We start from the raw sequence: 27,883 nt of genomic DNA, 5'->3' as shown, positions 1-27,883 counted from the left end.
ACTAAAAACAATTGTGCTTAAATTAATTAAAACTAGGAAATCAAATATTCACTAAATGAATTTGTTACCTTCTCTTTCTGTTAAAAGAATTCATAACACCCTTAATTGGCATAAATTGTTAGCAAAACTTATTATTTATATAGCCCACCAAACATGGCCATGAGATAATTATTCTTCCCATTTTCTTGAAAATGATTGGGATTATAATTTTAAAACTAATTAAAAATAATAATTTTTCTTCTTCTTGAAATTAAAGGAGGATTACCTTAAGCCACGTTTGGAAACAATGAGCTTTTTAATGATATGTAATGTAATTTGCATTAAAAAAAAAAAATTAGAAAGAATAATTTTGTTAGTAAACATCTGAATGAGATGAGACTGCAATACACACACACACACACACACACACTACACATACGTTTTTTGGCACAACTTCTATTTCTACGTACCAACCACCTTTTACCTAGCTCTCGGTTGCATCACCAATCTCTCTACCTCTCTGCCATCTTCCTTTAAACAGAGTGTTTCTCATCTATCACATAGTTCCTCCAATTTTGGATCATATATATATAATTATATATATACATACATATATATACACAAAGATTATATATAGAATAATGGGAGAAGAGAAACCAAAGAAAGTTGATTCCGAAACCACTTCCCAAGAGAACCATAGCCATGTTAAACAAGAAAATTCCTCAAACGACGTTGCGTCGGAGAAAAGTCTCGTTCCATTTCCCGACGAGAAGGTCTCTCACTCCAAATCCCCTGCAACTGTTGAAAGTAACACCTCTCTCTCTCTAAATTCTCTGTCCTCTCTCTCTCTCTAAATGATTAATTTCTTGAAAATCTGCAATTGTTTAAGAATTTCTGGTTTATGACAGAGGTTGTAGATCCTGCTACTGAGAAAAGTTCTAGTGATTTACTTGATAGAGGTAATATGTATAAATAATTTGTTCCATAAGTGTGTGCGTGTGTGTATATATATTTATATTCGGATATTCATATTCCTAAGATAATCACAAATTATATGAATAAATGAATTTTTGAATTTTCAGATGCAGTGCTTGCAAAGGTCGAAACAGAGAAGAGATTGGCTTTAATTAAAGCATGGGAAGAAAGTGAAAAAACAAAAGCAGAGAACAAGTATGATTTGTCTTTTCTCGTTTGCCCTTCTGAAATTATTTTCTTCTTCTTGTTGTCTATGGTTTATATATATCAATAATTAGAAATAACAATTACATACTAGGAAGATATATTTTATCGATTTCTGTATCTAGTGAGTGCCATGTATCTCAATTCTTACTAAATTTAACATACAAGGTAGAAAAATAAAAGGTACTCTTATAAATTAAAACCATTTTTTTTCCCTGATGACCAATTCCTAATTGCAGCTTATATCATGTCCATTGTAATAACACACAAATTGTTCTGTTGAATTCTAAAATGTTTTTGTATTGAATTATATGTTGTTGAACCATTTAATTAAAATGAAATGCTAAAACTTCAAAATTAGCTTTTGATTTCTTGACAAATTTTTATGCTTTGATTATTGCAACTTAATATATAATTAAACTATTGATCAGAGCATATAAAAAATTGTCCACCATTGGAGCATGGGAGAATAGTAAAAAGGCATCGGTAGAGGCTCAGCTGAAGATGATTGAGGTATTCAATTATTTTATTATTTTTTTTTTTTGCTTCTCTTAAACAGACTGTCTCCCAAAAATAATGATGTTAGTTCATTTTTCACACTTTTTTGGCTTATTGTTTTGTGAACAAAAAATAATTATGTATATATATTGGTGTTTAAATTTAAAAGTTTTCTTTCTAGAAAAAGATGTAAAAGATGTAACATTATTGTTTATGTCTTTCTAGAAAATTATATAATTTTAGAAGGTGACCTTTGAGATTATAAACACGAACTGTGAAACGCACATTAAAAAGATATAAATATGATGATTCCTTCTATTTTTTTTTAATAGAAAAGATATAATTAATTATTTATATATTTTTTTAGATAAGAGGTAACTATTCTAGAAGGTCTCCTTTCAAGTTATAAATACAAACTAATATGAATCCTCATTACAAAAATACAAACCTATAACCTTCCTAAAAAAAATTAAATACAAACCTATAATCCTTCTTTCACTTTTTTCTTATAATACTCTTCTCACAAATGACTCTGTTTTATTGTGTTTCAGTTTCCTATTATATTAGTATTCTCTATCATACCATATAGTTTTCATATTTATGAACTATAAGTGTAATGAAAGATATGTACATATTCAAAATAGAACTTACATCAGCTATGCATTAGAAAAGAAATGATATGTAACAGCATAAAATACAAAAACAATAGATGGATGAATGAATAGTAGTACTAGTAACCCATCATCATGATTAATGCAAAGTTTTAAGAATTGAAAATTAAAAAATTATACAAAAATTTATTTGGTTTATAGTTTTTGTAAGCAAGAATGGAAAAGGAATTCTAAAAATTTAAATAAAAAAATTCAAATAAAAAAAAGTTATTTTAAGAAAATTGTCTTTTATAGTTCTCTAAAAACAGTTTTCATAAAATTGATCCACAAATTGAATGATTTGATAAGGATCATACTAGACGTATGGATATACCTGGACATTGGGCCAAGTGTTACTTGATTCACAAAAACTAGAGTTTTGTAATTTGAATCACCCAGCTTATATGAAAATTATGGTTTAAACATAAAGTTGAACCTATAGAATTTAAACCATCTTCTCCATACGCTACTTAATTTAATTTGTTTGAATAATGTTATGATGAAAGTGGTGATATGAGCAGGAAAAAATCGAAAAGAAGAAAGCAGAATATGCAGAAAAGATGAATAACAAGATAGCTGGAATCCACAAGGCAGGGGAAGAAAAGAGAGCAATGGTTGAAGCCAAACGAGGAGAGGATTTTCTCAAGGTGGAAGAAACAGCTGCAAAATTCCGTGCAGCTGGCATTACACCAAAGAAATTGTTTGGATGCTTTAGTTTCTTTCAGATTTAATCTGGTGTTGTTTTTGGTGTGTATATTGTGATAGTCCTTTTTGTGAGCACAATGTCTAAACTGTTATATTAAGTACAAAACTTTATCTTTTATGCCTCTATCAGGTGGCTGTCCTTTTCTTCTTCAACATTGAACATTGTTCTCGAATATCAACAGATTTGTATGAACTCTTGCCAAAGTATTTCAGGCTGCCTAATTGGTGATTTGTTTTAGCCTTAATAACTGCTTGTACTGTTAACCACACTACTTACCAACTGGAAGCAGGGAGAGGCTTCTTGAGACACAAAGCTTGGGGACTTTTCTACGTCTACTCTGTGTTTTTATATGTTCTCAGGTTCTGGCATTTATTTTCCCGACCTGGGCCTGTACATTTTGTATATTGTATATATTCAATCTGTAGTTGTTCAAGGTCGGAGGACAAAATAGTGCAGGTTGTAATTATGGTTTCCGGCAAAACCGAACCGAGTCATTCTTTGAATGTTTGCAAACCAGCCAACCGATCTATCAAACACCTGAGAAAAAGGGCAACACCGATGATAATCCAAACATAAGATCTCTGAAAGCACTAATAACTAAACCCAGTTTAATATGTTGACTGCACGGAGCACGAATCCAAAAAGCATATCTTTCAAACATCAATTATCCCGAAATCCTAAAAATATCATCAAACCAGAGAAAAAGAGAGGAGGGAGGGAAAATAAAAAGGACATCATCATTTCATTAAGTACACAGCTTCAATAACAGCATTCGAGTCTCCAAGTGCTCTGAATAATATCCATCTTTCTCTCAAGACTCCGTAATTCTTGAAATGGTTGCCTCGTTGGATTGTGTTCCACTTGTTTTCTTCCTCTCTCCTCCCGGGGGTAGGAAATAAAGTACGACATCAGCCCTGTGAGTAGGATTGTTTAGATTGGGAACAGGGTTACGTATGATGGCATGCAACAGCCCCGTACATTCGCAGCCTTGGATACCAGACACATAAATCACATTATAGCAAGAGAATGCTGACAGATGTTTGCTTTACCTTTTTTTTACTCACCATTGTCTAACAGCAAGATTACTCACAGATCACCTACAGTAAATAGATTGATCTATAAAGGGAGGAATTTGTTTAATTTCAGTTCCAAGCTCTTGCTCTATCCTGTACCTGAAAGACAGCACAAAATTTATGTGACGGAGGGCTAAAATCTGAACCAATACTATATCTAACCAGCAGAGAAGTTGCACTTCCTAAAGGTCGGGTAACCAGATACATACAAATTAAAGCGGTCCTCATAAGTGATTAGATTCACAGCCAAACCAAGGTGTCCAAACCTCCCTGATCGGCCAACCTGAGAGGAGAAACTGACAACTCATTAAGGAACAAAACACTCCACACTGTCACTAATTTAAGAATGAATTCAACATACCCTGTGCAGATATGTTTCTGCGTTCCTAGGAAAATCAAAATTTACGACGACATTGACGGCTTGAATGTCTATTCCCCTTGTAAACAGATCTGTCAACATAAAAAATAAAAAATAAAAATAAGGGAAAAAAAACTTCAAGAAATTTAGCATTTGCAATGCATCAGATAATCCGGTATTATTTTCCTACAATGGACAATCGTGACTAGTGTAAAAATCACATAATAAATTCCAACAACCTTGACCAAATTAAAGGGTATCTCTCAGGCAATATGTTTATTTAATCTTGTTGCAGTGCATATGGATTTTTTTGCCACAAGGAACTGGATTTTTCTGTACTCTTTTCCTGGGACCACTATCCTATGTATGCTGCAAAGTGGTCGGGTCCAACCCAACCTGAGCCTAAACTCGTCTTTGGGTGGGCTTGGGCAACTCTTTTATAACTCAGGTTGGCTTGGGTGGAAAATTTTCAACCTGACCTCGATTCAATTTGGGTTGATCATGGACAAAGTCACAAAGGTGACAGGCAACTCGGATCTAACTAATGCCCAATCTGTACCATTATTATTAAATATTTGTTTTTTATATCATTATATTGTTTGGTTGTCTAAAATTGTAATTGTTTTTAAATTGTTGGAATGTTCAGGGGGATGTTTTCTTGTTGCAAAGGGATACAATGTTCACGAGTATTTATATCAGTGCGATTGGCTTGGGTAGAATGTTCTCTTCTTTTTTAATTGTATTTGAAAGAGCTGGTGGAAAAGGGATCAAGAGCATACCAGTACAAACCAGATTTCTGCATGCACCATTGCGAAAGTCATGAAATACCCTGTTGCGGTGATCTTGCAGCATCTTAGCATGAATATAAAAGCAAGAATACCCCAGCTCTGTAATTTTTTTGGCAAGCAATTCCACCCGATTCACAGAATTGCAGAAAATAATTGATTGGTTGATTTGCAGCTGTAAATAGAGAATCAATTGCATGAAATTCATAGACAGAAGAACTGGTAATTAAATGTTTCAGTTGTGGTCAAACCTTTGAGAAAAGAGTGTTCAGGCAGTGAAGCTTCTGTCTTTCTTCTACAAAAGCATAATATTGTGTAATACCCTTGAGAGTAAGCTCATCCATGAGATTAATAACATAAGGTTTCTGCAAAAATCTGTCTTTGAAATCTTTGACAGTCACGGGAAATGTAGCTGAAAACATCAAAATTTGCCGACTCTCAGGAAGAAAATGTATCAACTGCTCCACTGAAGGTTGAAACTCCGGGGACAAAAGCTTATCAGCCTGTGAGACGTAAAGACATGCATGTAAAACTCTCACAAAGACAATAAAAAAGCACATGCAATAATTTTCAACCATGGCAAATGGCTATATAGAACTCCTGAAATTATCAACAATGAATTATTGAAACTCAGACCAAAGAAAAAAGACGTCTTTAAAGCAGTAACTGCAAGTCAGTGAATTGAAAGAAAATGATTGCCGAGCTAAATGCTCCATGGCAAAGTATATTTTCTTCATTAATGCTTTGAACCATATTCATCCAACAAAATGGGTAAAAACAGGAGAAACATAAAGCAAAAATATGGCATGATAGATAAATATTCTCATAGTATGAACAGATACGATATATAAATATACCAGTCAAGATACCTCATCCATAACAAGCATCATACAATCTTTCAAAATGCAAATTCCTTTTCTGGAAAGATCTAGTATTCTTCCAGGAGTCCCAACGAGCAAATGGACAGGTTGATACAATCGCATGATATCATCCCTCAAACTAGTTCCCCCCGTGGTGACCATGACTTGAATCTTCAAATGCTTCCCAAGTTCCTTACAAACTTGTGATGTCTGAAGAGCCAACTCTCTAGTGGGTACAAGTATGACAACTGCATTTATTTTGAAAACATAAATCATAAATAAGCAAGAAAATAATAGCAAAAATCATATTGCATCAAGTATAGTGAACTTAAATCCACAGACCATTGTCAATGTGATTGACATCGTCAATGAATGAAAGCAGACACTGTGTGCAAATATAAAGATTTAAATCTGTTTCGAGTCTTCCCCACCCACTGACAGACATAAGCAGGAGTCAGGACTGGGTAATAGCATTTTAATGTGTAGCATCTGATGCATGCACATCAGTATTCTCAGTAAAGGGAACAATAAAATAAAATAAAAGGCTAAAAGAGGTTTCTCCTTGTTGTTTTAGTGAAGCCTGGATGGTGAAGTTGAGATTGAAGATTTTCAATGTGTCAATTACTCCCCTGAAAGCAGTAAAAGGGAGACTTATCAAATCAAATAAAATAAATATATAAATGGGTGGGGAGACGAAGGTTGTGTATAACATGAATTATGCCGCTAATAAAGGAATTTTTCAACACTATTTAAAAGGTTTGTACTGTCAGATGGTAGGGATGATAAAATTGGGCTTGCATACCTCAAAAGTTCAAAAAAAAAAAATGATTTTTAATGTGAATTTCACCACTAGGTTAATTATACTTTAGATAGGCACATAAATATCGCGCATTACCCTACATTTTATGCTATTACATTTCCAAGTAGAATAGTCACATGAATAAATGCAATTTGATTGTGAAGAAACTTCTGATGGCGTCAAATCTATAAACTTCTTCCCATATGGTATACAAATGTAGCAAATCTTCCCTGTTCACTTTATGCTCAAGGAGCTTGCTAGATCATGTTAAAGGCAGGGTTAAAAAAACTCTATACTTAAACTCAATACGAATATGAGTTATCTCTTACCACTATGGGTTCCTAATAAAACTTTCCCCTTCCCATGACCACTTCTCTACTTACTTAAAGGGGACATTGAGTTGTGCGCGAATATTGTGCATATCTATATTCAGAATATCTTATATCTTCATTTAATCTTAAAATTATTTTAATAACCAATATTAACACACTAATAACAAAAATTTCACCAACAGGCCTGTGGCCTAGCGGTACAAGGCTCCTACCTCCCAAAGGGAGGTCAGGAGTTCGAACCTCAGGAGGCAGTGTGTGTGAGTCCCAGCTAGGAAAAAAAATAATAATAACAAAAATTTCGGGCATATGATATAATAATCATCATCATCCTTGTCTTTATCCCAAACGAATAGGGTCAGCAACATGAATTCTCGACTTCCATTATATTCCCATTACACGCTCTGTAACTCATATTTAATTTTTCCAAAGTCATTTTTAATTACTTTATCCCATGTTAGTTTGGCTGGTCTCACTGCTTATTGCCTTTTATGAAAAATACAATATCCTTTCTTACCGGTGCAATGGTGGGTCTACCCGCTACATGTCCATACCACCACTTAAGCCTTTATTACTAATAGGCGTTATTTCTAACCTCTCACACTTTACTTAGTAAATTTAACTCTTCTGGTCACTCTCCTAACATTCAACTCAACATTCTCATTCAGTTACATGAATGCGTTGGTCTTGGTTTTTTTTTTTTTCAATCTCCAACACTCTGCCTTGTATAAGATAGTTGGCCTAATGATTGTCCTATAAAATTTTCCTTTTAAATTTTTTGGAATTTTTATCACATAATATATCACTAGCCTGTCTCCATTTTGTCCATCCTACTTCAATCATGCTAGTAATATATCATTTATTTCTCCTTTTTTCTTATATCAAAGATCCTAGGTATCAAAAATGATTAATTTCAGTAACCCTTTGATCTTGGACTGCTGTGGTTCTATACTTCAATTATTACATTTCAATACTTATTAAATTTACATTCCATATAATCTAAATTAGTCTTACAGATCTATCATCAGCCAAAAGCGTGCACCATGGTAGTTCAAACTTATATAGAGAAATCTAACTTATATGGTACAAACTCGAGTCTTTGTCTCGTTATATATATCCAACATATGAAATATAAAAAAATAAAAATAAAAATAAAATAAAACCACAATCAATAATGCATGTCAATGGTAGTTCAAATCCGAACACTGCCATTCAAAGATTTAAACTTGAAAACACAAAGCATCAGTAACAAACAATCTACTTGTTAGAAAAGTCAAATGCTAGAAGCAAAATTTAAGGCTTGCTTGTACTTTCGATATAGTCAAGTAGTTGCTTCTATTCAGCGAGCCACCCAAGTTGTCAAAAAATAAAGGTGGAACTCGTTTCTCTTCAAGTTATTCATTCATTAATTAATTGACTTGGTCTTTTACTCAGTTAATTTAAACAAAAAGCAACAAACGGGAAGAATATCTTCTAAATCAATGCCCAAACAAGGGTTAACCACATGCATTTTGCAGTGCATATTTTTTCAGGACTAATGTAATTAGTATAGACATTTTTGCTACCCTACATAGCACCATTTACTCAGTTACAGCCATGATGCATTTCAAACTTTTCTTTCTAGGGGGGATTAAAAATATCCAGTTATCAATCTTTTATATAAGTTGAGCCTAAAACATTATTCTTCTTAGGGCTGCAAACAAGCCAAGCTTTCGATGAATAGCTCGGGCTCGGCTCGCTAAGAGCTCGGTTCATGTTCATTTGATTAATAAATGAATCGAGCCCAAACAAGTTTTAGATGCTTGATTAATAAACAAGCCAATCTCAAACACACCCCATATCAACTCGTTAGTCTGTGAACAAACTCGTTAATAGGCTCGTTTTGAGCTCATGAATATGTGTATATATATATAGTTATATAAAATAGATATAATTTTATAACTACGAGTCCAAGCCCATAAATTGGGTTTCCTAAAAACCATTTATTTTCGATTATATTCATAAATAAACCCTGCCCAAACCAGTCCAACGCAACTATGTTTATTTATTTCAACCCTATTAAACTTAAAACAGCCTATGCCCATGCCCATGGCCACAGCCCATCTAACCATCAGACACAGCCCATTTTGCAACTAAATAACCCAAATTGCCAATCATTCTCTTCTTCAGTCAGACATTCCCGCGACCTAACCTGCACATTCCCAAGCAGCAGAATCAGACATCGACAGTACCTACAATGCGTAACACAAACCGGTAACCACCAGTCGGCGACCAAAACACCGACAACACTCCTTCACAATAGCAAGCAATTAATTTCCCTGTAGGTTACTGTATATCTTTTCCATTTTCTTTGTGTTTTTGCAAATTTCTCTCATCTTTCTATGCTTTCTGCTCTTATATATGTATACACATATTGTATGCTTTGATTTCCAGGTAGGTTACTGAATATCTCTTCATTTTTCTCTGTTACTGCAAATTTCTAACTCTTTCTCTCTCCCCTTTCTGCTCTTATATATGCATACATATATTGTTGTTTACAATCAATCCGTGCTCGATTATATTCGAACATTGTCAAACCGAACTCAATCATTGTTTGGAAGAGCTTGATCGAACACGAGTAGGGTTGTAAATGAGCCAAGCCGAGCTGAGTAGTGGGCTGTTCGAGCTCGGCTTGGCTGTGCAGCAAAGATGTTTGAGCTCGAGCCGAGCTCTGATATTAGTGCTCGAGCCCGGCTCAGAATTGTTCCCGAGCTATTCGAGCCAAGCTTTGAGCTCCTTAACATATCAGTAGCAGAGTGTATACATAGATATATGTTACGGAATATACAAGTTTACACAGAAATATACACACACACACATTACACACAGATGCATTCAAGAAAAAAAGAACAATATTACAGTTATCTCCCAGAAAATTATATATAGCCGATCTCGAAATCATCATGATGCAGTTTCCATCTCCTCTTGAGTCTTGATTATGAAAGAGAACAGAAGAGTGTGTGCAAGACAGAGTAGAACTGTGTGTGAGAAAGAACTGGTAGGCGTCTGTCTGAGAGGCGCTGTAATTGAAAGAGGTAAAGAAGAGGAATGAGATTTGGTTAGGTTAGGGTTTATATGTGTGTGTGTCTATATGGGCTTGTGGATTTATTCCTTTATGGGCCTAAAGTTGGGCTAAGACCTAAGAGCTAAACTAAATTAATATTTTTCTTTATAATGGGCCTAATATATGAATGAACATTATGTATTAAATTAAATGGATTTTCACTTTCAACTATATATTAGTATGTGTGTTTATTTATATTTATTTATTTGCTTGCGAACACATTAACAAGCTTTGTTCACGAACACAAACGAGCCAAGTAGGGGAGTGTTTGAGCTTGGCTCGTTTATTAATCGAGCTTGAAAATTTTGTTTGAGCTTGGTTCATTTATTAAACAAACGAACACAAACCGAGCTGTTAGCGAGCCGAGCTCGAGCTGTTCGTCAAAAGCTTGGTTGATTTACAGCCCTAAACATGAGCCGAGCTCGGACACTCCCTTGAGTTTGATGAGTCAAGCCCGAACACTCCAAAGCTCGGCTCGGCTCGTTTATAGCCCTGATTCTTCCTATATATACAAAACATACATGGTAGCAATCACATGGTTAATACAAATACCTTGAATAACATTGTTATCTGGATCAATCTTTTCCAGTGCAGGAATGCAAAATGCAGCTGTTTTACCAGTGCCATTTTTAGCTCTGGCAAGAATATCACTTCCAGTCAAAGCAATTGGGATACTTTCTTCCTGGATGGGAGAAGGTTTTTCAAACCCCTTCTCATATATTCCCATGAGCAGCTCTCGTTGCAGGAAGTAGTCTTCAAAATCATTTCCTTTTGTTGCAGTGACATCCTGTATAAGAACAAAAAAATTTAATCCAAATAGAACATGCAGAGAAGTAGAGTTAATTCGGTTTCCTACTAAGTGATACTTGTATGAAATCACAATCCATAAACATAAAAAACAAAGTAACATGAAGCATATTGTAGATGTCTCAATAAAAGAAATAAAAGATAGTAGAAAATAAATAAAGGATAAAAGGAAGAAAGAATCAGAATAAGAGTAGCTTTCGAGTATTTGTCTGTTATTCCACTTAAGAGGTTACCAACTAACCATGAGTTTAGCCCTATCCCTTATTGCTGGAGCGTGTATCCCTGAATTAGTGTGCATGTTATCTATTGACCTTGGCAAATATTTTGTCTGGAAACTGTTATCCTTAAAAGCAATATTAATTACAAGCTATAAACACGACAGTCTTTAGCAACTAAAAGGAAGATGCACTGGCTGAGATTCCATTGGAGGTTTTATGGCAAGCAAAGTTAAGAAAGCACCACAGCCTAAAAAAACACGATGTAAAAATCCATTACACATAATTCAATCACGTAACTTTAGAGCAATCTACCATAGGCCAATGACACAGAAAAATTACTCAAGTTTTATAGATCAATGCATAAATATCCATCAATAATCTTCTAACATGCAAAAATATCAATTTCTATATACCTCCCACAATCAAGTAAGAGTACACATATTCCCCAAACACCCTCTGAAGCTTGAAGTGTGTACGGTGGACATATTTGAAATGACCCAAATAGTTGAAAATCATCGGGATTGATAATGAAATCCACAATTGAAGATCTACGGATTAATATTTCACCACGAGATATGAACAAAAGATTACAAGGAATTGGTGGAGGTGATTGGTTTAGTGCGGTAATAAAGGGGGCCAACCATGTGACTGAAGAGGTATTGGTTGCTAACCAATTTAGCTTTTCGTAAAACAGCTTAACATAACAAGAGTAATGGTTTACAGACTCTGTACACAATATAATGATATAATAAAGTATGATTAAATAATATAATACACAATGGATCCACCCAAATCTTTGAATAGCAAACAACTCTTTCTTTCTCTACAAATGAAATACGGAGTATAAAATAATCCTATTCTATACCAGTGGTAACTAAAGCGAGGGCTCAAATGGATGGAGAATCTCTTCACCACATCACGCCTCGACTTCATGATTGGCAATCACCATCACCTCATTCACAGCTGTTTATGATTTTTCTCAGCTTCTGTTATTTGATAACTTGATGGGTTACAACTTTGACGGTGATCTGACTTTTGGGAGAGCTACACACAGTGTTTGAAACAGAGAGGAACTGATTGGAGACAGAGCTAGAGATTTACGACAATTTTATTGGAGTATTAGAAGGCCGTTTTTAGACGTTAGCTGTATAGTTGAGTTTCATACGGCTGTAAACAATAATACGAGTATTTATCCATATTATTCCAGGCTGAACAGCAGACGGGCATGTTTTTAGATAGTTCGTACATACATACACAAATTATATGCATACAATACACGTATTAACTAACTAGGATATACACAAACACACACACACACACACATATATACGACTCTAACAAATCAAAATCAGAAAATTTTGGTTTTTCTAACAAATTAATCGTTTCTATAACCAATATATCTCTTCTTCTTCACACAATCTATCAATAATGTAACAGATCAAAATCAAAACAAGAAATTTTAATAAAACCCACCATGGCTTTTCTGCAAAAAAAGGCGTAATCCACTGTCTCGTTCCCCAGAAAACTGGAGCAAAGAAGAATAAAAATTCCATGTTCTACATTTCTGCTCTTTAATTCCTATCGTAAATCTTAACTCAAAACAAAAATAGCACAGTACCTTGGTAATTGAGTTCAGATTTTCGTTACTTGCAAAACCAAAGCATCAGATAATAATGAATCTTTCCTTTTATTTCTCACCGATAAACAGCCTCAGAATAAGGTTTAAAGAAGGAAACAAAAATGTAGACCACGCAGTTGAATAAAACAATGATAAATCAACAACTCCACAAATTACTTCACAAATCAAGCTGTCCCCAACGCGAATCAACCTGAAATCATTAACACAGTCCGAATCGCAACCCCAACGCCACACCTAATCTTCAACTCAAGTCATCATCACATTACACAGCGACATGTACAGACCGTAGGACGCGACAAGCTGCCGCGGAGGAGAAATTTCTGCTATATCAGAGCTGCACTTGTGATGCTGGTAACAACATGTGGTTTGACGATGCTTCTATGTACTTGATTTGTAGAGAGATAGAGAGAGAATGGTGGAGAAAGAGGGGCGGTGGAGAGAGAAAGTGTGCAACGAGGGTGGTGTTCGAGGAGAGAGCAAGGGGGAGTGTAATACAATATATATGTTTACCAGATGTATATAAAATCTAAAAATTATATAAATTTTGTGTTGAAATTTTATTAATATATTACATATATTTTATACAGGGTCAGTATTATAATAAATGTGTTTTAAATACATATATTTTATATAATTTGATAAATTATATAAATCAAAATATTACATAATATATTTAGTATTAAATAATTTAATAATATTATTATTAGTTATTTGTAATGAACTGCAAATAGGTAAGGATATTTTTGTCCAAAACACCATGGTTTACTTGGTCATTCTAAATGATTAATAAGGTTAGTTTTGTCATTTCATATCACATAAGGGTATTTAAGGTAATTCAATTTATTTTTTAGCTGACTTTTAACTTGGTTAACAGTCAACATACGGCAGGGGGTGTCGGACTAAAGTCCAACAAACTTCAGGGGAGGTTGACAAAAAAAAATTCACTAGTTTAATCTAAGTAATAAAGGCAAACCTCAAGAGAGGTTAGAGTAATTTACCCAATTCAGAAATAGCCAAAAAGAAACCATAAAATTGTAACTTCTCACAATGATAGTATGATACCTCCTAACAACCCTTACTGTAAAACTCAAGTAGAGTTTTAGCAATTACATTAAAACACTATTGATGTTAATCTAAACAAACAAAAGACTCAAAATGGAATTTTTTTTTTTTTTTTTTTTTTTTTTTTTAAGTACTAATTAAATAAAAAGGCGTTCAAGAGGGGAACGCGTCCCTTATACAAAAGTGGAACTGAGGTCTAAGGCCCCAAAAAATCCAAAAAAAAATTATTAAATCATCATAAGAGGAATAGGACTTCCTCTTCATGTAATTGAGAAGAGAGTGAATGATGTGAAGTCTCAGCATCGTCGTGGACAACTTTTGCCCTTCGAACATTCTACTATTCCTCTCCTTCCAATCATATTCATATCCTTGGCAAGTGGCTTTGGAGGTTCGGCAACAAAAGACATAGATTATGGAGGAAGGTCATTTCGTGTCGCTTTGGGGAGGAGAGGGGGGTGGTCAGCTAGGCCAGTCAGGTCTGCTGTCAGTGTGGGGGGGTGGCGTTCCATCGGGAAGGGATGGGATGACTTCTCTAAACGTATTAGATTTAGAGTTCGGGATGGAAGGGATGTCCGGTTTTGGGAGGATTCCTGGTGTGAGGATAGCCCTTTGTCTCTTTTGTTCCCAAGGCGGTTCAGGATTGTTGTTGACAAACATGCTATGGTTGTTGACTGCTATTGTCTTCATAGCGATAGTTTATCTTGGGATGTGCAGTTTCGGCGATCCTTTCAGGATTGGGAGTTGGATGATGTCACTGGTTTTTCGGCTCTCTTGTATAGACAGGCGATGGAAGGCACTGGCGCAGATTCCTCGACTTGGGTGCCTTCTGCGCAGGGGATGTTTCAGGTCCGGTCCTTCCTTTTCTGTCTCTTTGGGTTTCATAGTACTACATTCCCGTGGAAGACGGTGTGGCTGTCAAAGGCACCTCTTAGGGTAGCCTTTTTTGTGTGGATCGCAGCTTGGGTTAAGATTCTAACTTTGGACAATTTGAGGAAGATAAGACATATCATTATCAATCGGTGCTGTCTTTGCATGATTGATGGAGATTCCGTAAATCACCTTCTGCTGCATTGTCCTGTGGCCCATGACTGTTGGAGTCTTATTTTTGGTCTGTTTGGTGTCCATTGGGCCATGCCCCGGACCACTAGGGAGTTGAAGGACATTTGGAGGGGCCAATGGGTGGGGGTGCATGCTAGAGATTTTTGGAGGGTGACTCCCCTTTGTGTTTGGTGGAGTCTTTGGAAAGAGAGGAATAGAAGATCTTTTGATGGACAGAAGTCCTCCATTGGGGCGTTGAAATTTTCTATTATTTGTACCCTTTTTTGTTTGGGCTGGGGGAGAAATTATCCATCTATTGTGGAAATTGTGGATTTTTTGGGCTCTTTGAGCTCTTAGGTTTTTTCCACTTTCTTTTTTCTGGTTTGTGTACAGCTCTTGGGACGCGTTCCCCTTTTGAACGCTTTCTAATACATTTTACTTATTAAAAAAATATATTCTAATAAAATGGAAAATTTTATTTTAATCATATTGGAAATAAGAAAACAATCATATTCTATAATGAATACAAGGATATACATTCTGAACCACGAGGCAGCCACCATACACAGCCATGAGGCTACCTCACAAAGGCCTCACATTATGGGTCATATCACACGAAGAATTTAAGCCTCTGTCATAACAATGGATTTTGGTGCATAGGCCCCAGGCGTTACAGATAATATCTAGTTTTTCCACTTAATGTTAATATAATAGATAAAAATATAACAACTACTAAAGGGAGAACTGAGAAGGAAGAGAGAGAGAAAGAGGCCACCTTCAAGGGGCAGAAGAAGCCTTTCGAAACTTAAAGCGCATTAATTTGCAACCAAAGGGTCATAACGATTGCAACAAGGCACTATTGATAATAGTTATACCACTTATAAGGTACTTGATCCATCATAATACTATGATAAAGGCTACAGAGAAACTAAAGCACAAGATGGTTGAAGCATGCATATTCAAGGCTTTAGTGTTCATGCATTTAAAAAGCTCTGTTACTAAAACATCATATATTATTTACTGCACAGATGAAGAAAAGTATAGAACTTGGACAAGCTCAGCCCGTAAACAGACCTTTACTGTAAGTTCAATAGTTGTGGGTATTCCATTGTTATTGACTCGTATAAGAATAAATCAATTTTCCTTAATAGACACTGAAACAATCTCTCATTAATATATTTAACATGAATACCAATGGAAGTTTCATAATATAGGTCAACCTATGTATAACAATTAATTTGTCTCTTGTACATATACCATTTAAATAAGTAGATTATGAATATTATTGTTAACCACCATCTACACTAAAAGCTTAAGCTATCAGAGAGGGTGTAACTTTAATATTTATATCCTCTAACGCGCCCCCTCACGTGTAGCCTTCTTTTGGTCCAACACATGTTTCAATTTTAATTATCAAGGTGACAGTGAGGTGTCAACTCAGGACCTCGCCTACTCTGATACCATATTAACCACCATCTAATCTAAAAAGCTTAAGGTACTAGAAAGGGTGAAACTTTAATATTTATTTTTTCTAACAATTACAATATGGATGTCTGAGGATCAATGAGAATTAGATGAAGATTAAAAGAAATGAAATACCATATAGGCATGTACGTGATAATAATAAAACAAGGCTAAAGCATATATGCAATACTATAATTTTCGTCTATACCTCTGTCCTGTAACGAGTGTCAGGTGGTGGCATTTTTAACCGTGCCTTCCAGTCTTGGGAGCTGTGTCAAAACCAAGAGAAAGAAATACTTAGTTCAAGAGTATAATAAAATATTTTCATTTGCAACAATTATTATTTAAATGGCATAAAGATGCTTCCAAGCACATACCAGCATTAGTTACAGAAATAATTAAAACAAATGCAAAAGTGATAATCAAGCATGAAAAAGTTCATGTACATCAGTGGCAGAGTGATGACTGAAAATGTAGCATTGTTTATGAAAACCCCTGAATGCTACTGTCTGCAATACAAGGTAATATTTACAACCAAGACTTCAGCACTAGGGGATTTCTAAAGGGGATGTACAGGTACTAGCGGGTGGTAAGAAGAACCCTATCATGACAATTGCCGTACCAAAACATAAGACTCCCTTTTATTCTCAGAATGAGTAAGGGAAAGTAAAATTAATATATATATATATATATATATATATATATATATATCCATTTACGGATTTTTATTTTTTATTCCCTTCGTCACAGGTTTTCCCAGGTTTCCTAACTACTATATAGATAAATGTGGCTTCCTAAAAGTTAAAAAGTTCTATCTGTTCTCTCTTCCAAATATTTTTCACAGTTTCTCAGAACAACAAAAAAATGATATAAATTCTCAACAATTTCTTCCATTTCCTCTCTGGCTTTTGAGTTCCTAACATTGCCTAAAGGACTCATAGCCTGAGTCTTATAGGAAAATAGAGTGCCAATTTTAAAAAAAATCATTCAGCATTCAGTAATGAAAGATTTTGAAGGATGCAAATTCTGTCAAGAATTTCTACAGTGAATCACAAATGAAGGTATGAAGCACTCCAACCTCGAAGGAGATCATAGCATCAAGAAGCACGGCTCGCATGGAACTTCTAAAATGCCAGTCTTTCCTGGGAGTGAATTTATTGAAACTAGAGCTGCCAATTGAACCAAGCAGCTCAAGCTAAGATGAGTAACAGCCAACTCAAGTTTGTTCTTTAGCCTTGCTTAGCTGAGTTTGCAGGTTGTTGAGTCAATTCAAGCTCAGTATGACATGCATTCAGCTTGGTCAATATGCAAGCATGTATATTTTGTACTCTTTGTAATTCCAAAAGGAAACAACAAGATGCAAGCATGTATATTAAACTGAATGGTGTTTAAAGTCATCTCAAGATTTTCAAATTTGGGAAAAGGCCAGAGTATAATAATGACCTGCTACGAGGTAAAGAGAATACTTTTAATCAGAAAGTGGTTTTTAAAATCAGTATTTAAGACGCTATAACTTATCTTCCATTCTTAGTTCTACACTAAAAAAATATAGCCACCTAAATTGGCATTTGGTATTGCTCCTAGTAATTTGTTTGACCAGCAAGAAGGGGAAAAAAAATAATAATAAAGGATAGGCCAGTGCACGAGACTCCCGCCATTGCAGGGTTTGAGGGTGGTCAGTACCTCCTCATGGAGAGACTGTTTCCGATTGTATGACCAGCAAGACAAAAAGCCAATTCGTGGATCCCTAAACCAGCAACAAATATATATCCATCATGCTTTTAAGGTGATCTGTGGAATGCCATGGCTAGCCAAGCAAGAAAAGGACCCACAATTCTTTGGCAGAGCTCAAGCCGAGCCCAAACTCATCAATACTCGGCTCTTGCTTGATCCATTCACCCTTGGATAAAAGAAAACTTCATGCTTTATTTGATATCTCTCAAAGAAATTTTAAAAAAACAGGAGTTTATATTTTGACGAACATGCAAGGGGCATTAATAAGAATCATGCATTTCTGGATCATGATAAATTAATGCACAACAGTTCCTTACAAAGGCAAGGGAACCTATGTACAGAACTTTTAGTACCAATGAACTGCAGACAAAAGAATGAGAAACGATTCTATTTTGCATGCTATCTGGCACGCATTATGTTACACTCGTGGGGGAGGTGACCATCTACTCTCACCTCTTATCCTGAGGTCCGCTACCAAAGGTAAGGGAAAGCTCTATAACCAGCCCAAAATAGGACTTTCATCAGCAGCGGCAGCTGCATCTTGTTTGATTCAATAAATGTTCACATTCCTTTCATAAGCAATAGACTCACCAATTAATGATGTCGCAGTACTAAAAACCACGAACTTGGCATATATGGTGACTAGGATTTCTCCACCTATTCTACACAGAAATAACTTAGCTGTTCCGACAGCCTATACCATTGCAAGTTTAGACCCTGATCGGCTAAGGAAGTGAAATAAATACTATTAAATTAAAAATATACATAAACTTTACTACCAACTATGATTTCACTCAACTTCAAATATGTTTCTTAAGTCTTAGGACAGTTATATCTAGACACTCTACATCCATGTAGAATAACAGAGTCAAAGCTGGAAATGTAAGCAAGGTTTTAGACATCAAATCTAATACTGATTCCAGACTTGGTCAAACTAAAAAGTAAAATTAATGAAGATAAACCAGTATAAAGTTTTAATGGAAAAAAAAAAAAAAAAAAAAAAAAAAATCAGACAACTTTGAAAGCTACAAATTTCAGAAAATACCAGCAAATGAGATTTAAATGCCCAAATATTGATGAAATTGAAGTCAACACAGAGCATAGCATCGGATCAGAGCACTTTTTCTCGTAAGTACACTACTGGACTATACCCATATTTTCACTTAGAACTAGCAATATTCTGATGGAACAAACATTTTCAGAGTATTCACTCATCTTCAATCAATTGTATAATTTCTGCCGAGTTTTCTATTGTAGGAAAATTAGGTTTTACCGTGTCCATCTATTCCCCACAATCATGCATATCAATATGTGCTTGCAAATTAAAACATTGAAAAATGACAATAAAATGCCCCCCCCCCCCCAAAAAAAAAAAAAAAAAACCTAGGGCTTGAGTAGCATACCTCAAATCAGCCGGCTCGTATTGCAGTGTTTTGTCAACTTGATTAACAGTAGAATCAGTAGCGATGACGTCCCTTCTCAGCCATTGTTGTTGTTGTTGTTGTTGTTGACTCTGCACATTTCTCTGGACGTTGTGTTGTTGCGTGTGATGATGAGGGTGATGAGGGTTTCGAGTATGAAAGTTAGGGTTTGAGTAAACATTCCCACCACCACCACCACCGCGACCATTACCGATCCCAGGAGGATACCTTCCTCGCGTATTCATCAGAAGTATCAGCACCACTACCCTCTAAGATCGTTCAATTACAACAAATATATAGAGAGCGAGTTTGTGTTGGAGGGAACCTAAAAAGGGCAGGCTAACGACATTTGGAATTTGGGGATTTGTTTGGAGATTTTTGTAAACCCTAATATGTTGAAAGAAAATTTAAGGATCCAAAGCTCACCAGTGGTTTGGTCAGTTCGATTGCAGAGATTATTTTAGCAGTAAATAATGGAGTTTTATGTTATGTTACTCTCTTCTTCGCACACACACGCTTTAGTTTCGTCAGAATTCAACACTACTTTTTTTTTTTTTGTTAAGAAGGCCTCGCTTTTCAGATTGATGAGTGGCCAATCAAAAGGTTGTTATTGTGTGCAACTGTAAAATTTTAAAGTCCTCTTTTCATAGGGGAAAAATCACATAACCCATGTACTAATTTTTTGGTTCAAAATGCCCCAGTAAAATTAAACAATCCTCTAAACTAACAAAATTCATCAAATTGTCTCGAAATGACAAAATTACCCTTCTAAGTTAATTATAAATTTAAAACTTATAAATCTAATTTCTATTTTTTGGGTTAAATTTCAAAATTGTGCAGATGTATCTTCCCTTACAGATCAAAGTCCCAGACTTTGATCATTCTGAACTTCGGCTCTATGGCACCGATTGGGGCGCCATCATCCTCTCCATCGACACCGACTCCAATGAGTTGCAACAGGAAGAACCAAAATATTGTTGTGAACACTTCCTTCTACGGCGGCGTTGCCACAATCACTAACCCAGTCAAGTAAAAATTTTGATTTGGACCTCTTTGTGCGACTCCGGCAACATTTTCCCTCTGTTTGCTCCTCTTGTAAGTAGCTAGAAACACCCCAAATTGATCGGACTCTGTCTCCGCCTGAATATTCGCCGCCGAAGGACACCCCAACTCACCGATTCCGATTGAAATTCCGACAATTCTTATCGCCGGCGTTTCTAAAATGGGTTCGCCGATAGAGGACGATGTCGTATTGGTCCAGAAAAGAAAGAAACAAGGTGAGCCCCACGGCGATCATCGAATCATTGGAAACCTGAATGCCTTGAACGCTGTCGCGAACATCGCTGACGCTTCGCTGAAGAATCAACCTCGAGAGCCACTAGAGCCACTAATTCGACGCTTGCGAAGTCGCCGACTAAGAATTCATGTGCACCGGCGAACTCGTAGATGAGTCTCTGTATGTCCTTGTGGTCTCTTTCGACACCGTCCGGCAAAGATTGACCGAGAGAGAGTCGTTAAGCCATCTGGTCCCTGGCCGAGAGAGTCGTGATGGCCGCTGCGATCGTCGCAACAGTTGAGAGTGAACGGCGAGATCTAGTTGATCAGAATTACGTCGTCGTCGACAATGGCAACGGATGTTTGGTCAGCGAGAGAGTTGGATATGGCTCTAATCGCCGACGAGGTCGAGGAGTAGTGTCCGATTGACGAGAATTCAGTGTGGATGAGTTTAAGTGTGTTGAAGGAGAATTCTTCCCATACATATGCAAGAATGTAAATTCACACACCAAGTCCAGTGTATATATATGTGTTTGTAGAATCTCTCTAATTTTATGCGAATAAAACTACCTACAATGCTATATTTTCACACAAATTTCCCCCGTGTTCAATTTTTCTTTTCAACCAAACAAGTCAACACAAACAGATCAAACAACAATTACAATCAGAATGCTCTAAATCTAAATCAAAGGAAGATGGAGATGAATATGGGTTTCTGGTGCTTAAAATCAAAGGAAGATGGAGATAAATAGTAGACCCACCAACTCAAGGGTATTTTTATAATCTTACAATAATATTATAAATTTTCAATTTTCAATTAACTTAGAAAGGCAGTTTTGTCATTTCGGGGCAACTTGATGGGTTTTGTTAGTTCATGGGGGTGTTTAATTTTAGTGAAGGCATTTTGAACGAAAAAATTAGTACAGGGAGGTTATGTATAATATATCCCTTTTTTCATAATATATATATTTTTATATATAGCAACGATAATGCAAGTTTAGATATACATATATGTTTTTTTAACTTTCAATAACCAATACTCCGTATAAAGCAGCAGAACAGACTACTCCGCATGGTATTGTTACTTTAGGTTGGTAAATAAAGAATAATAGGAGAGATATCATCCTCTTTTTTTTTGTTTTTTATAGAATTTTTTATCTATTCAAAAATGGGCTGATGAAAAATAGTTTATTATAGAAATTTTAAATTATATATTATTCTAAATTATACAAGTTTTAAATTACAGTACTATCATCTATAAATTACAATAGTATTGATAATATTAGACATAATGGTAAAAATAATTTAAAACTTTATTTTTCTTTTCTCTCATAACGAACATAATAAAGAAAAGAAATGGAAAATGAAATAAAAGTAAAATGAATGAAAAGAAAAATTATTTTATAACATGCATTTGGTTTGCATTAAAATTTATTCAAGAAAATTGTAGAAATATATTAAAAGTTCTAAATTATATATTATCATAAATTAAACAAGTTTTAACTTATAGTAATATCCTTTATGAATTACAATATTATTAATAATATTAGACATAATGATAAATAAATAAATAAATTAACACGTTATCTTTCATTTCTCTCCTAACCAACATAAGGGTTCATTTGGTAAAATTAAAAAATAAAAAATAAAAAATGAAAAAAAGAAAAGGAAAATTTTGAAATTTTTTAGTTGGCGGACATTTTAGTTAACTTTTTGTGTTTATTTAATTTAGGACTCTTCTCCACGCTCACAAAGGAAGGGAGTCAATCAAAACTTCAAAAATAATAATAATAATTATTATTAATAATAAAATTTAAAGAGTCAATTACCATATAGACACACGTAAATACAATTAAAAAATATATATTTTTAAATAGCAAACCCAAATTCTTCATAATTTTAGCATATATATGTATTTGTATGTAATTGGACGCATATACACGCAGGCAAGTAGATATTCATTCATATACTAATATACCATATCAATTTGTATATATATGTGGAATTATTATTATTATTCGCCTTTTTTTTTTTTTTCCTGACTTATTCCTATTGCGTGATGATGTATATTAAGAAAATTGTATATTATTTAGTATTAAACTCATAGGGTTAGTTTTGGTACATAATTTATTTATTTATTATTTTTTTTCACTTTCATGCTATCCAAACTTATAAAATAATATTTTCTCACAAATTTTTCAAAAAAAATAAAAAATCATACTAACCAAATACATAACAGAAATCTCATTTTCTTTCTTTTACTTCATTTTCTTTCCACTTTCCACATCAGTTATGGCTAGCCAAATGGACCCTAATAAATTGTTAGCGTTTTTTATGGATGTCTCATCCATATATTCTTCTCTCCCTTCTATCTAATTTTTTTTCTTTCTTACCGAACAGAGCATGAAAATAAATGAAATGAATTATATTATTATATAAACTTACTCCTTAAATATACAAGTAAGATGACAAAATTAGTTAGAAAAAAAATATTTTATAATTTTCATCTTTCTTTCTGTCTAGTGTTCTCTGAATTCCAAATAGAATTATGTGTTAGGCTATGTGAAGTAGTGGTTCGAATTTCGTTTTGCTGCAGACCTGAGAGTGACTCATTTTCTTCTGCTTGTAAACTATATTTTGGTTTATTACGCTTTGTTTGGATTGATGGAATTGAAAATAAAATAAAAGATAAGGATGGATAACGATTTTCATGTTTAGTTTGTCATTGAGGAGAGAAAAGAAATGATAAGAAGATATTTGGAAGGCATCATTTTAAAAGTGAGGATTTAGGGAGAAATAATAGCAACTAAAGTGAAACTTTCAAAAGAGTACTACCTATTGACCTAGTTAGTATAACGTGCAGTTTCTCAAACGGATAAAAATAATTTTAACAATTTAAAGGCGAAATTAAAAAATATATATTTGATTCTCATCTTAACATTAGAACATAATATTAAATTATCTAAAATAGTTTATTTTCTTTTCTCTTTTGTAACTTTTATAAACAAGAATGTCATCATTTCTTTTTATTTATTTTTTCTCTTATTTATTGAAACAATTTGTTAGACTTTGTGGTATGGTACAAGAGAATATGAAAATCCAAATTTGAGATAGAGAGATATAAGATTTAGGACGAAAACTTGGCAAAATTTTTCAATAAATGTAAGCTTTTTAGGTGGGACCACGAAAAATCCATGTTTTCTTATTCGACAGCCTCTGTCTTGTCTCATCCATTCTCGCATTTTTTCCATCTTCTCTTTGTTATCTACTAATAAAAAACTTACCTACAATCTGTCCTCTCTTCTCTTGTCTTCCTTCCCTTTCACCAAATATTAATGCAATTTAGTACTTAATTTATAGTTATTGTTACGTAAATGATGTGTCAAATATGAAGTGAACTCATTTCTCACTTTACAAACAGTATTTTCTCAACGAAAAAATAAAGAGAGAGTGAGAAAATATTAAAAATTTACACTATTAAAAACTCCAAACTTATAGCCGTTACACTTCGATTTTGATAAAGAATTACAAGTTACCCACAAACCGATTCTAAAATTGTCCCTATTTTAAAGGAAAATATCAAAGAGGTGATACGTTTTTACTCATTTGCCATCACAATGTTATTTTTTATAAATGATTTCTGGCAAAAATGAATAAAAAGATATAACTTTTAAAACTTATCCAAATAAAAAAGAAAAAAAAGATATAACCCCCTCTCTGTCTTATAACAAACTTAACTACCAAAATACAAAAATGAAAAGTACATCAATCTCTTAAAATTTCTCCAGGCCATCTGTAACAGACCTGGTCAACACATCTCTCATATATCATCCTGTGTTTTCCATTGATGAGGTAACCCTATAAATAGGACAATCTTCTCCATATTACCGCAATGCGATCGGACCTTCGAACAAATGTCCTGGATACATGGTGGAATTCATCTTCTCCACCCATTGAATCATTTGATTACTGGCCTCTAATCGTACTCCGACAATTATAAGAAAAAGGTGCAAGTAGTAGACATTTTTTGCGAGTTCTTTCTATCTCAATTCCAGAGGGAGATTTTGAACTCCCCTTGAATTCTCATTGAATTGTCAATTAACTTTGGGATTGAATTTAATTCCTACCACTGGGTAGGATTTGGAATTGCTTTTAAGTTTTAAGAACTGGTACAGAAGAGAAATGGCGTTCAGTGGGACAACACAAAAATGCAAGGCCTGTGATAAGACTGTTCATTTCATTGAAATGTTGTCAGCAGATGGAGTTCCTTATCACAAGACCTGCTTCAAATGCAGTCACTGCAATGGAAAGCTTGTGGTATGAACATTCTTCTTTGGCCTTTCTTTTACCTCCCTGCACCATATATCAACGTAATATACAAAGAAGGGTAAATTAGACTCACATTCTTTGAGATTTTTAATTTTTACCCTAGTGTGGTCAATCTTCCTGAGTGTAACCGAAACGCAACGTGTGATTACTCATGACATGTGGGTAGGGTTCACAGATACTCTTCTGAGTACGTAATTGAGTCTCGCAACAAATAGAGGGCTCTTACAGTAATGTAGGAATTACTATTTTGAGTTGAAATTATATATTTAGCCTTCCTAATCTTTTTGACAAAAGTACCCTTATGAAAACCCCATCCTCTCCCCTCTATTTTCCCCGTGTAAGTGAGGAATTTGAGCAGATGAGGAACAAAACTGAACGGAAAATATTGTAACTAGCGCTTGATGTTGTTGGGTTTCAAATGGATTAAGTTGGTGTAAATTTGATGGGTTCAATAACAACAAAAAATTTAGCTAGTGAAGCTCAAGCAAGGATGACATTTTTTTTTTGGTCTGCATAGAGATAAAATGAGAGTTTTGAAAGTATATATGATTCATGATTCTTTATTTGGTGTGTCACATATAATATGATATACATATATATATATATATATGCATGTTGCAGATCAGCAGTTACTCCTCCATGGATGGAGCCTTGTACTGCAAACCTCACTTTGAGCAACTCTTTAAGGAGAAGGGAAATATTCCTAAGCCAGTCCAATCATGTAAGTTTTCCCTCTTCTTACACACACTTTAGGAATCCAAAAACCCTCTCTTTTATCTAATACATGACTAATGAGTTGTTTTTTCTTGTGGATGATCAGCTGCAAAGCCAAATGATCAGCTGGTACACAAATTCTATCCGCGCTCATCTGTTTCCTGTTTTCTTAAACTCTTTTGCTCTGCTCATATATTAATTTCATATAAATTTTCTCTTATTCGCAGACTAGGAAACCTAGCAAACTCTCTGCCTTTTTCTCTGGAACCCAAGAAAAATGTGCAGTCTGTTCCAAGACTGTCTACCCATTAGAGAAGGTCTTCAATTATAGTTTTGCGTGTGTGTGTGAAGCTGTATTGAGGTTGTTAGTCCTTAATCTGTAACATTTGTTTTCAGGTGACTGTGGAGGGAGAGTTTTACCACAAATCATGCTTCAGATGCGCGAAAGGGGCATGCTTTCTCACACCCTCTTCCTATGCTGCTCTTGATGGCATTCTGTACTGTAAGCACCATTTTTCGCAGTTGTTTAAGGAGAAGGGCTCCTACAACCATGTCACCAGGATTGGTTCAATTAAGAAAAACACGGTGGTACTACCGGAAGCAGCAGCAAAATCCACACCGGAACAAGAAGCACAACCAGATAATTCAGACCAGGCAGGAGAGCAATCATAAAATGTACACATATATATCGGGAATGTTTGGTACATTATTCCTTGTTGCATATCAAATTCGGGGGTGCCTCATTGTATTAGGCACCTGCGTTGTGATCAGGAACTTCTTGTTTCCTAAGGCTTCAAGTTTGTTTTGATTTGCAAGCATGTTCAATGTGCTCTTTATTTTTTAATGAAATGCAAGACAAAATAAAATAAAAGTCATTTTGTACTTTCCTCTAGCTCCTGATGAAGCTTGAATTGGCAAGATCATCATAAACATTGTCATTGTGTGTATTAATGAACATGTAGGATCAGATATTACAATTAATAGTGGTGAAAGTAGGCAAAAACTTATGTGATTAATGGAAATAGTAACTCACACATAAATTAAATGTTGTATATGGTGAAATTGAATGACTCCCGCTTGGGAAAAAAAAAAAAAAAAATGAATTACAAGGTAGCAAAAGTGTTGGAGGTCTGAGGCCATAACTCTTTGTGATGGTCAATTATTCATCATCAAATGTGAGAATACTGGTCGAATCAACAACAAGTGACAACAAATAATAATAGTGTTATGTAAATATCGTTGAAAATTATGTCTATATAAGCCTCAACATACCAAATACCTCGCATTAATGGAGCAATGAACACTAATGGCCTTAAATAGTAAAAGTGCCCTAATCATGCAACATGATCTATTTATTGAAAGAATGATTTTCGCACTTGTTTTCAGCTTAATTAATGAAGTTCCATTTGAACTGAAGTTAGTACCATTTGAGTTTGAAGGTTTTTTAAATTTTTTTTTTTTTTTTTTGACAAGAAATACACTAACGCTATACTCATTTACTTGCAAGGGACTAGAATTCCCGACTTTCTAATTTGGAATGAGAGGAAGTACAGCTAGAAATTGGTTAAACAAGTTAGGCAAGACTTGATTGCTGTCTGCTTATATTCAGTGTCTTTAGGGACACTCCTGTCCATACACAAGTTGTTATAAAACACCAGTGCTTTCTGTTATATGGTATCGTGTCGTGTCTGTAGTATGCTAATTGTGAACGAGAACAATGTGCCTGTGTCTGCACAATGCCGAAAATACCCTCACCTCTTAAACATAATCCCATGAATACTAGCCCTTTTTTCGTTGTGTAGTTGCCGCTCCCTTTTCCTTGCAGTTCAAGCGTCACTTCAGATTATATATATGCATATGCCA

The 27,883-nt window shown here is 34.7% G+C and overlaps 3 protein-coding genes across 4 annotated transcripts; 2 read left to right on the top strand and 1 right to left on the bottom strand.

The window, feature by feature from the left end:
• Positions 1–399: 399 nt before the first annotated feature.
• LOC132307896 (remorin 1.4-like) lies at positions 400–3,129 on the top strand. Its single transcript, XM_059805773.1, has 5 exons — positions 400–786; positions 888–938; positions 1,062–1,149; positions 1,590–1,671; positions 2,828–3,129. Exons 1-5 carry the CDS (start codon positions 621–623, stop codon positions 3,035–3,037), a joined length of 597 nt encoding a protein of 198 aa, XP_059661756.1. The 5' UTR covers positions 400–620; the 3' UTR covers positions 3,038–3,129.
• A 445-nt stretch (positions 3,130–3,574) lies between these two features.
• LOC132307895 (DEAD-box ATP-dependent RNA helicase 8-like) lies at positions 3,575–20,227 on the bottom strand. 2 transcript variants are annotated; one of them, XM_059805772.1, is made up of 10 exons: positions 19,685–20,227; positions 16,756–16,816; positions 10,872–11,106; positions 6,098–6,336; positions 5,480–5,731; positions 5,223–5,403; positions 4,447–4,535; positions 4,295–4,368; positions 4,077–4,184; positions 3,575–3,926 (listed from the first exon to the last, which is right to left on the bottom strand). In XM_059805772.1, exons 1-9 carry the CDS (start codon positions 19,945–19,947, stop codon positions 4,106–4,108), a joined length of 1,473 nt encoding a protein of 490 aa, XP_059661755.1. In that variant the 5' UTR covers positions 19,948–20,227; the 3' UTR covers positions 3,575–3,926; positions 4,077–4,105. The 2 variants fall into 2 exon arrangements, with proteins under 2 accessions (XP_059661755.1, XP_059661754.1); XM_059805771.1 differs by having other exon boundaries at positions 4,062–4,184; positions 19,685–20,226.
• Positions 20,228–25,046: 4,819 nt separating this feature from the next.
• On the top strand, positions 25,047–26,869 carry LOC132310401 (LIM domain-containing protein WLIM2b-like). The gene is made up of 5 exons (XM_059808575.1): positions 25,047–25,294; positions 25,928–26,027; positions 26,127–26,149; positions 26,248–26,337; positions 26,417–26,869. Exons 1-5 carry the CDS (start codon positions 25,160–25,162, stop codon positions 26,690–26,692), a joined length of 624 nt encoding a protein of 207 aa, XP_059664558.1. The 5' UTR covers positions 25,047–25,159; the 3' UTR covers positions 26,693–26,869.
• The last annotated feature ends 1,014 nt before the right edge of the window (positions 26,870–27,883 follow it).

The sequence above is a fragment of the Cornus florida genome, unplaced genomic scaffold (assembly GCF_030987335.1).
Source record: "Cornus florida cultivar Cherokee Brave unplaced genomic scaffold, ASM3098733v1 CherokeeBrave_3.0.0_Hap2_Chr05, whole genome shotgun sequence".
Classification (NCBI taxonomy): Eukaryota; Viridiplantae; Streptophyta; class Magnoliopsida; order Cornales; family Cornaceae; genus Cornus; species Cornus florida.
This window is presented reverse-complemented; position numbering and strand designations above follow the sequence as displayed.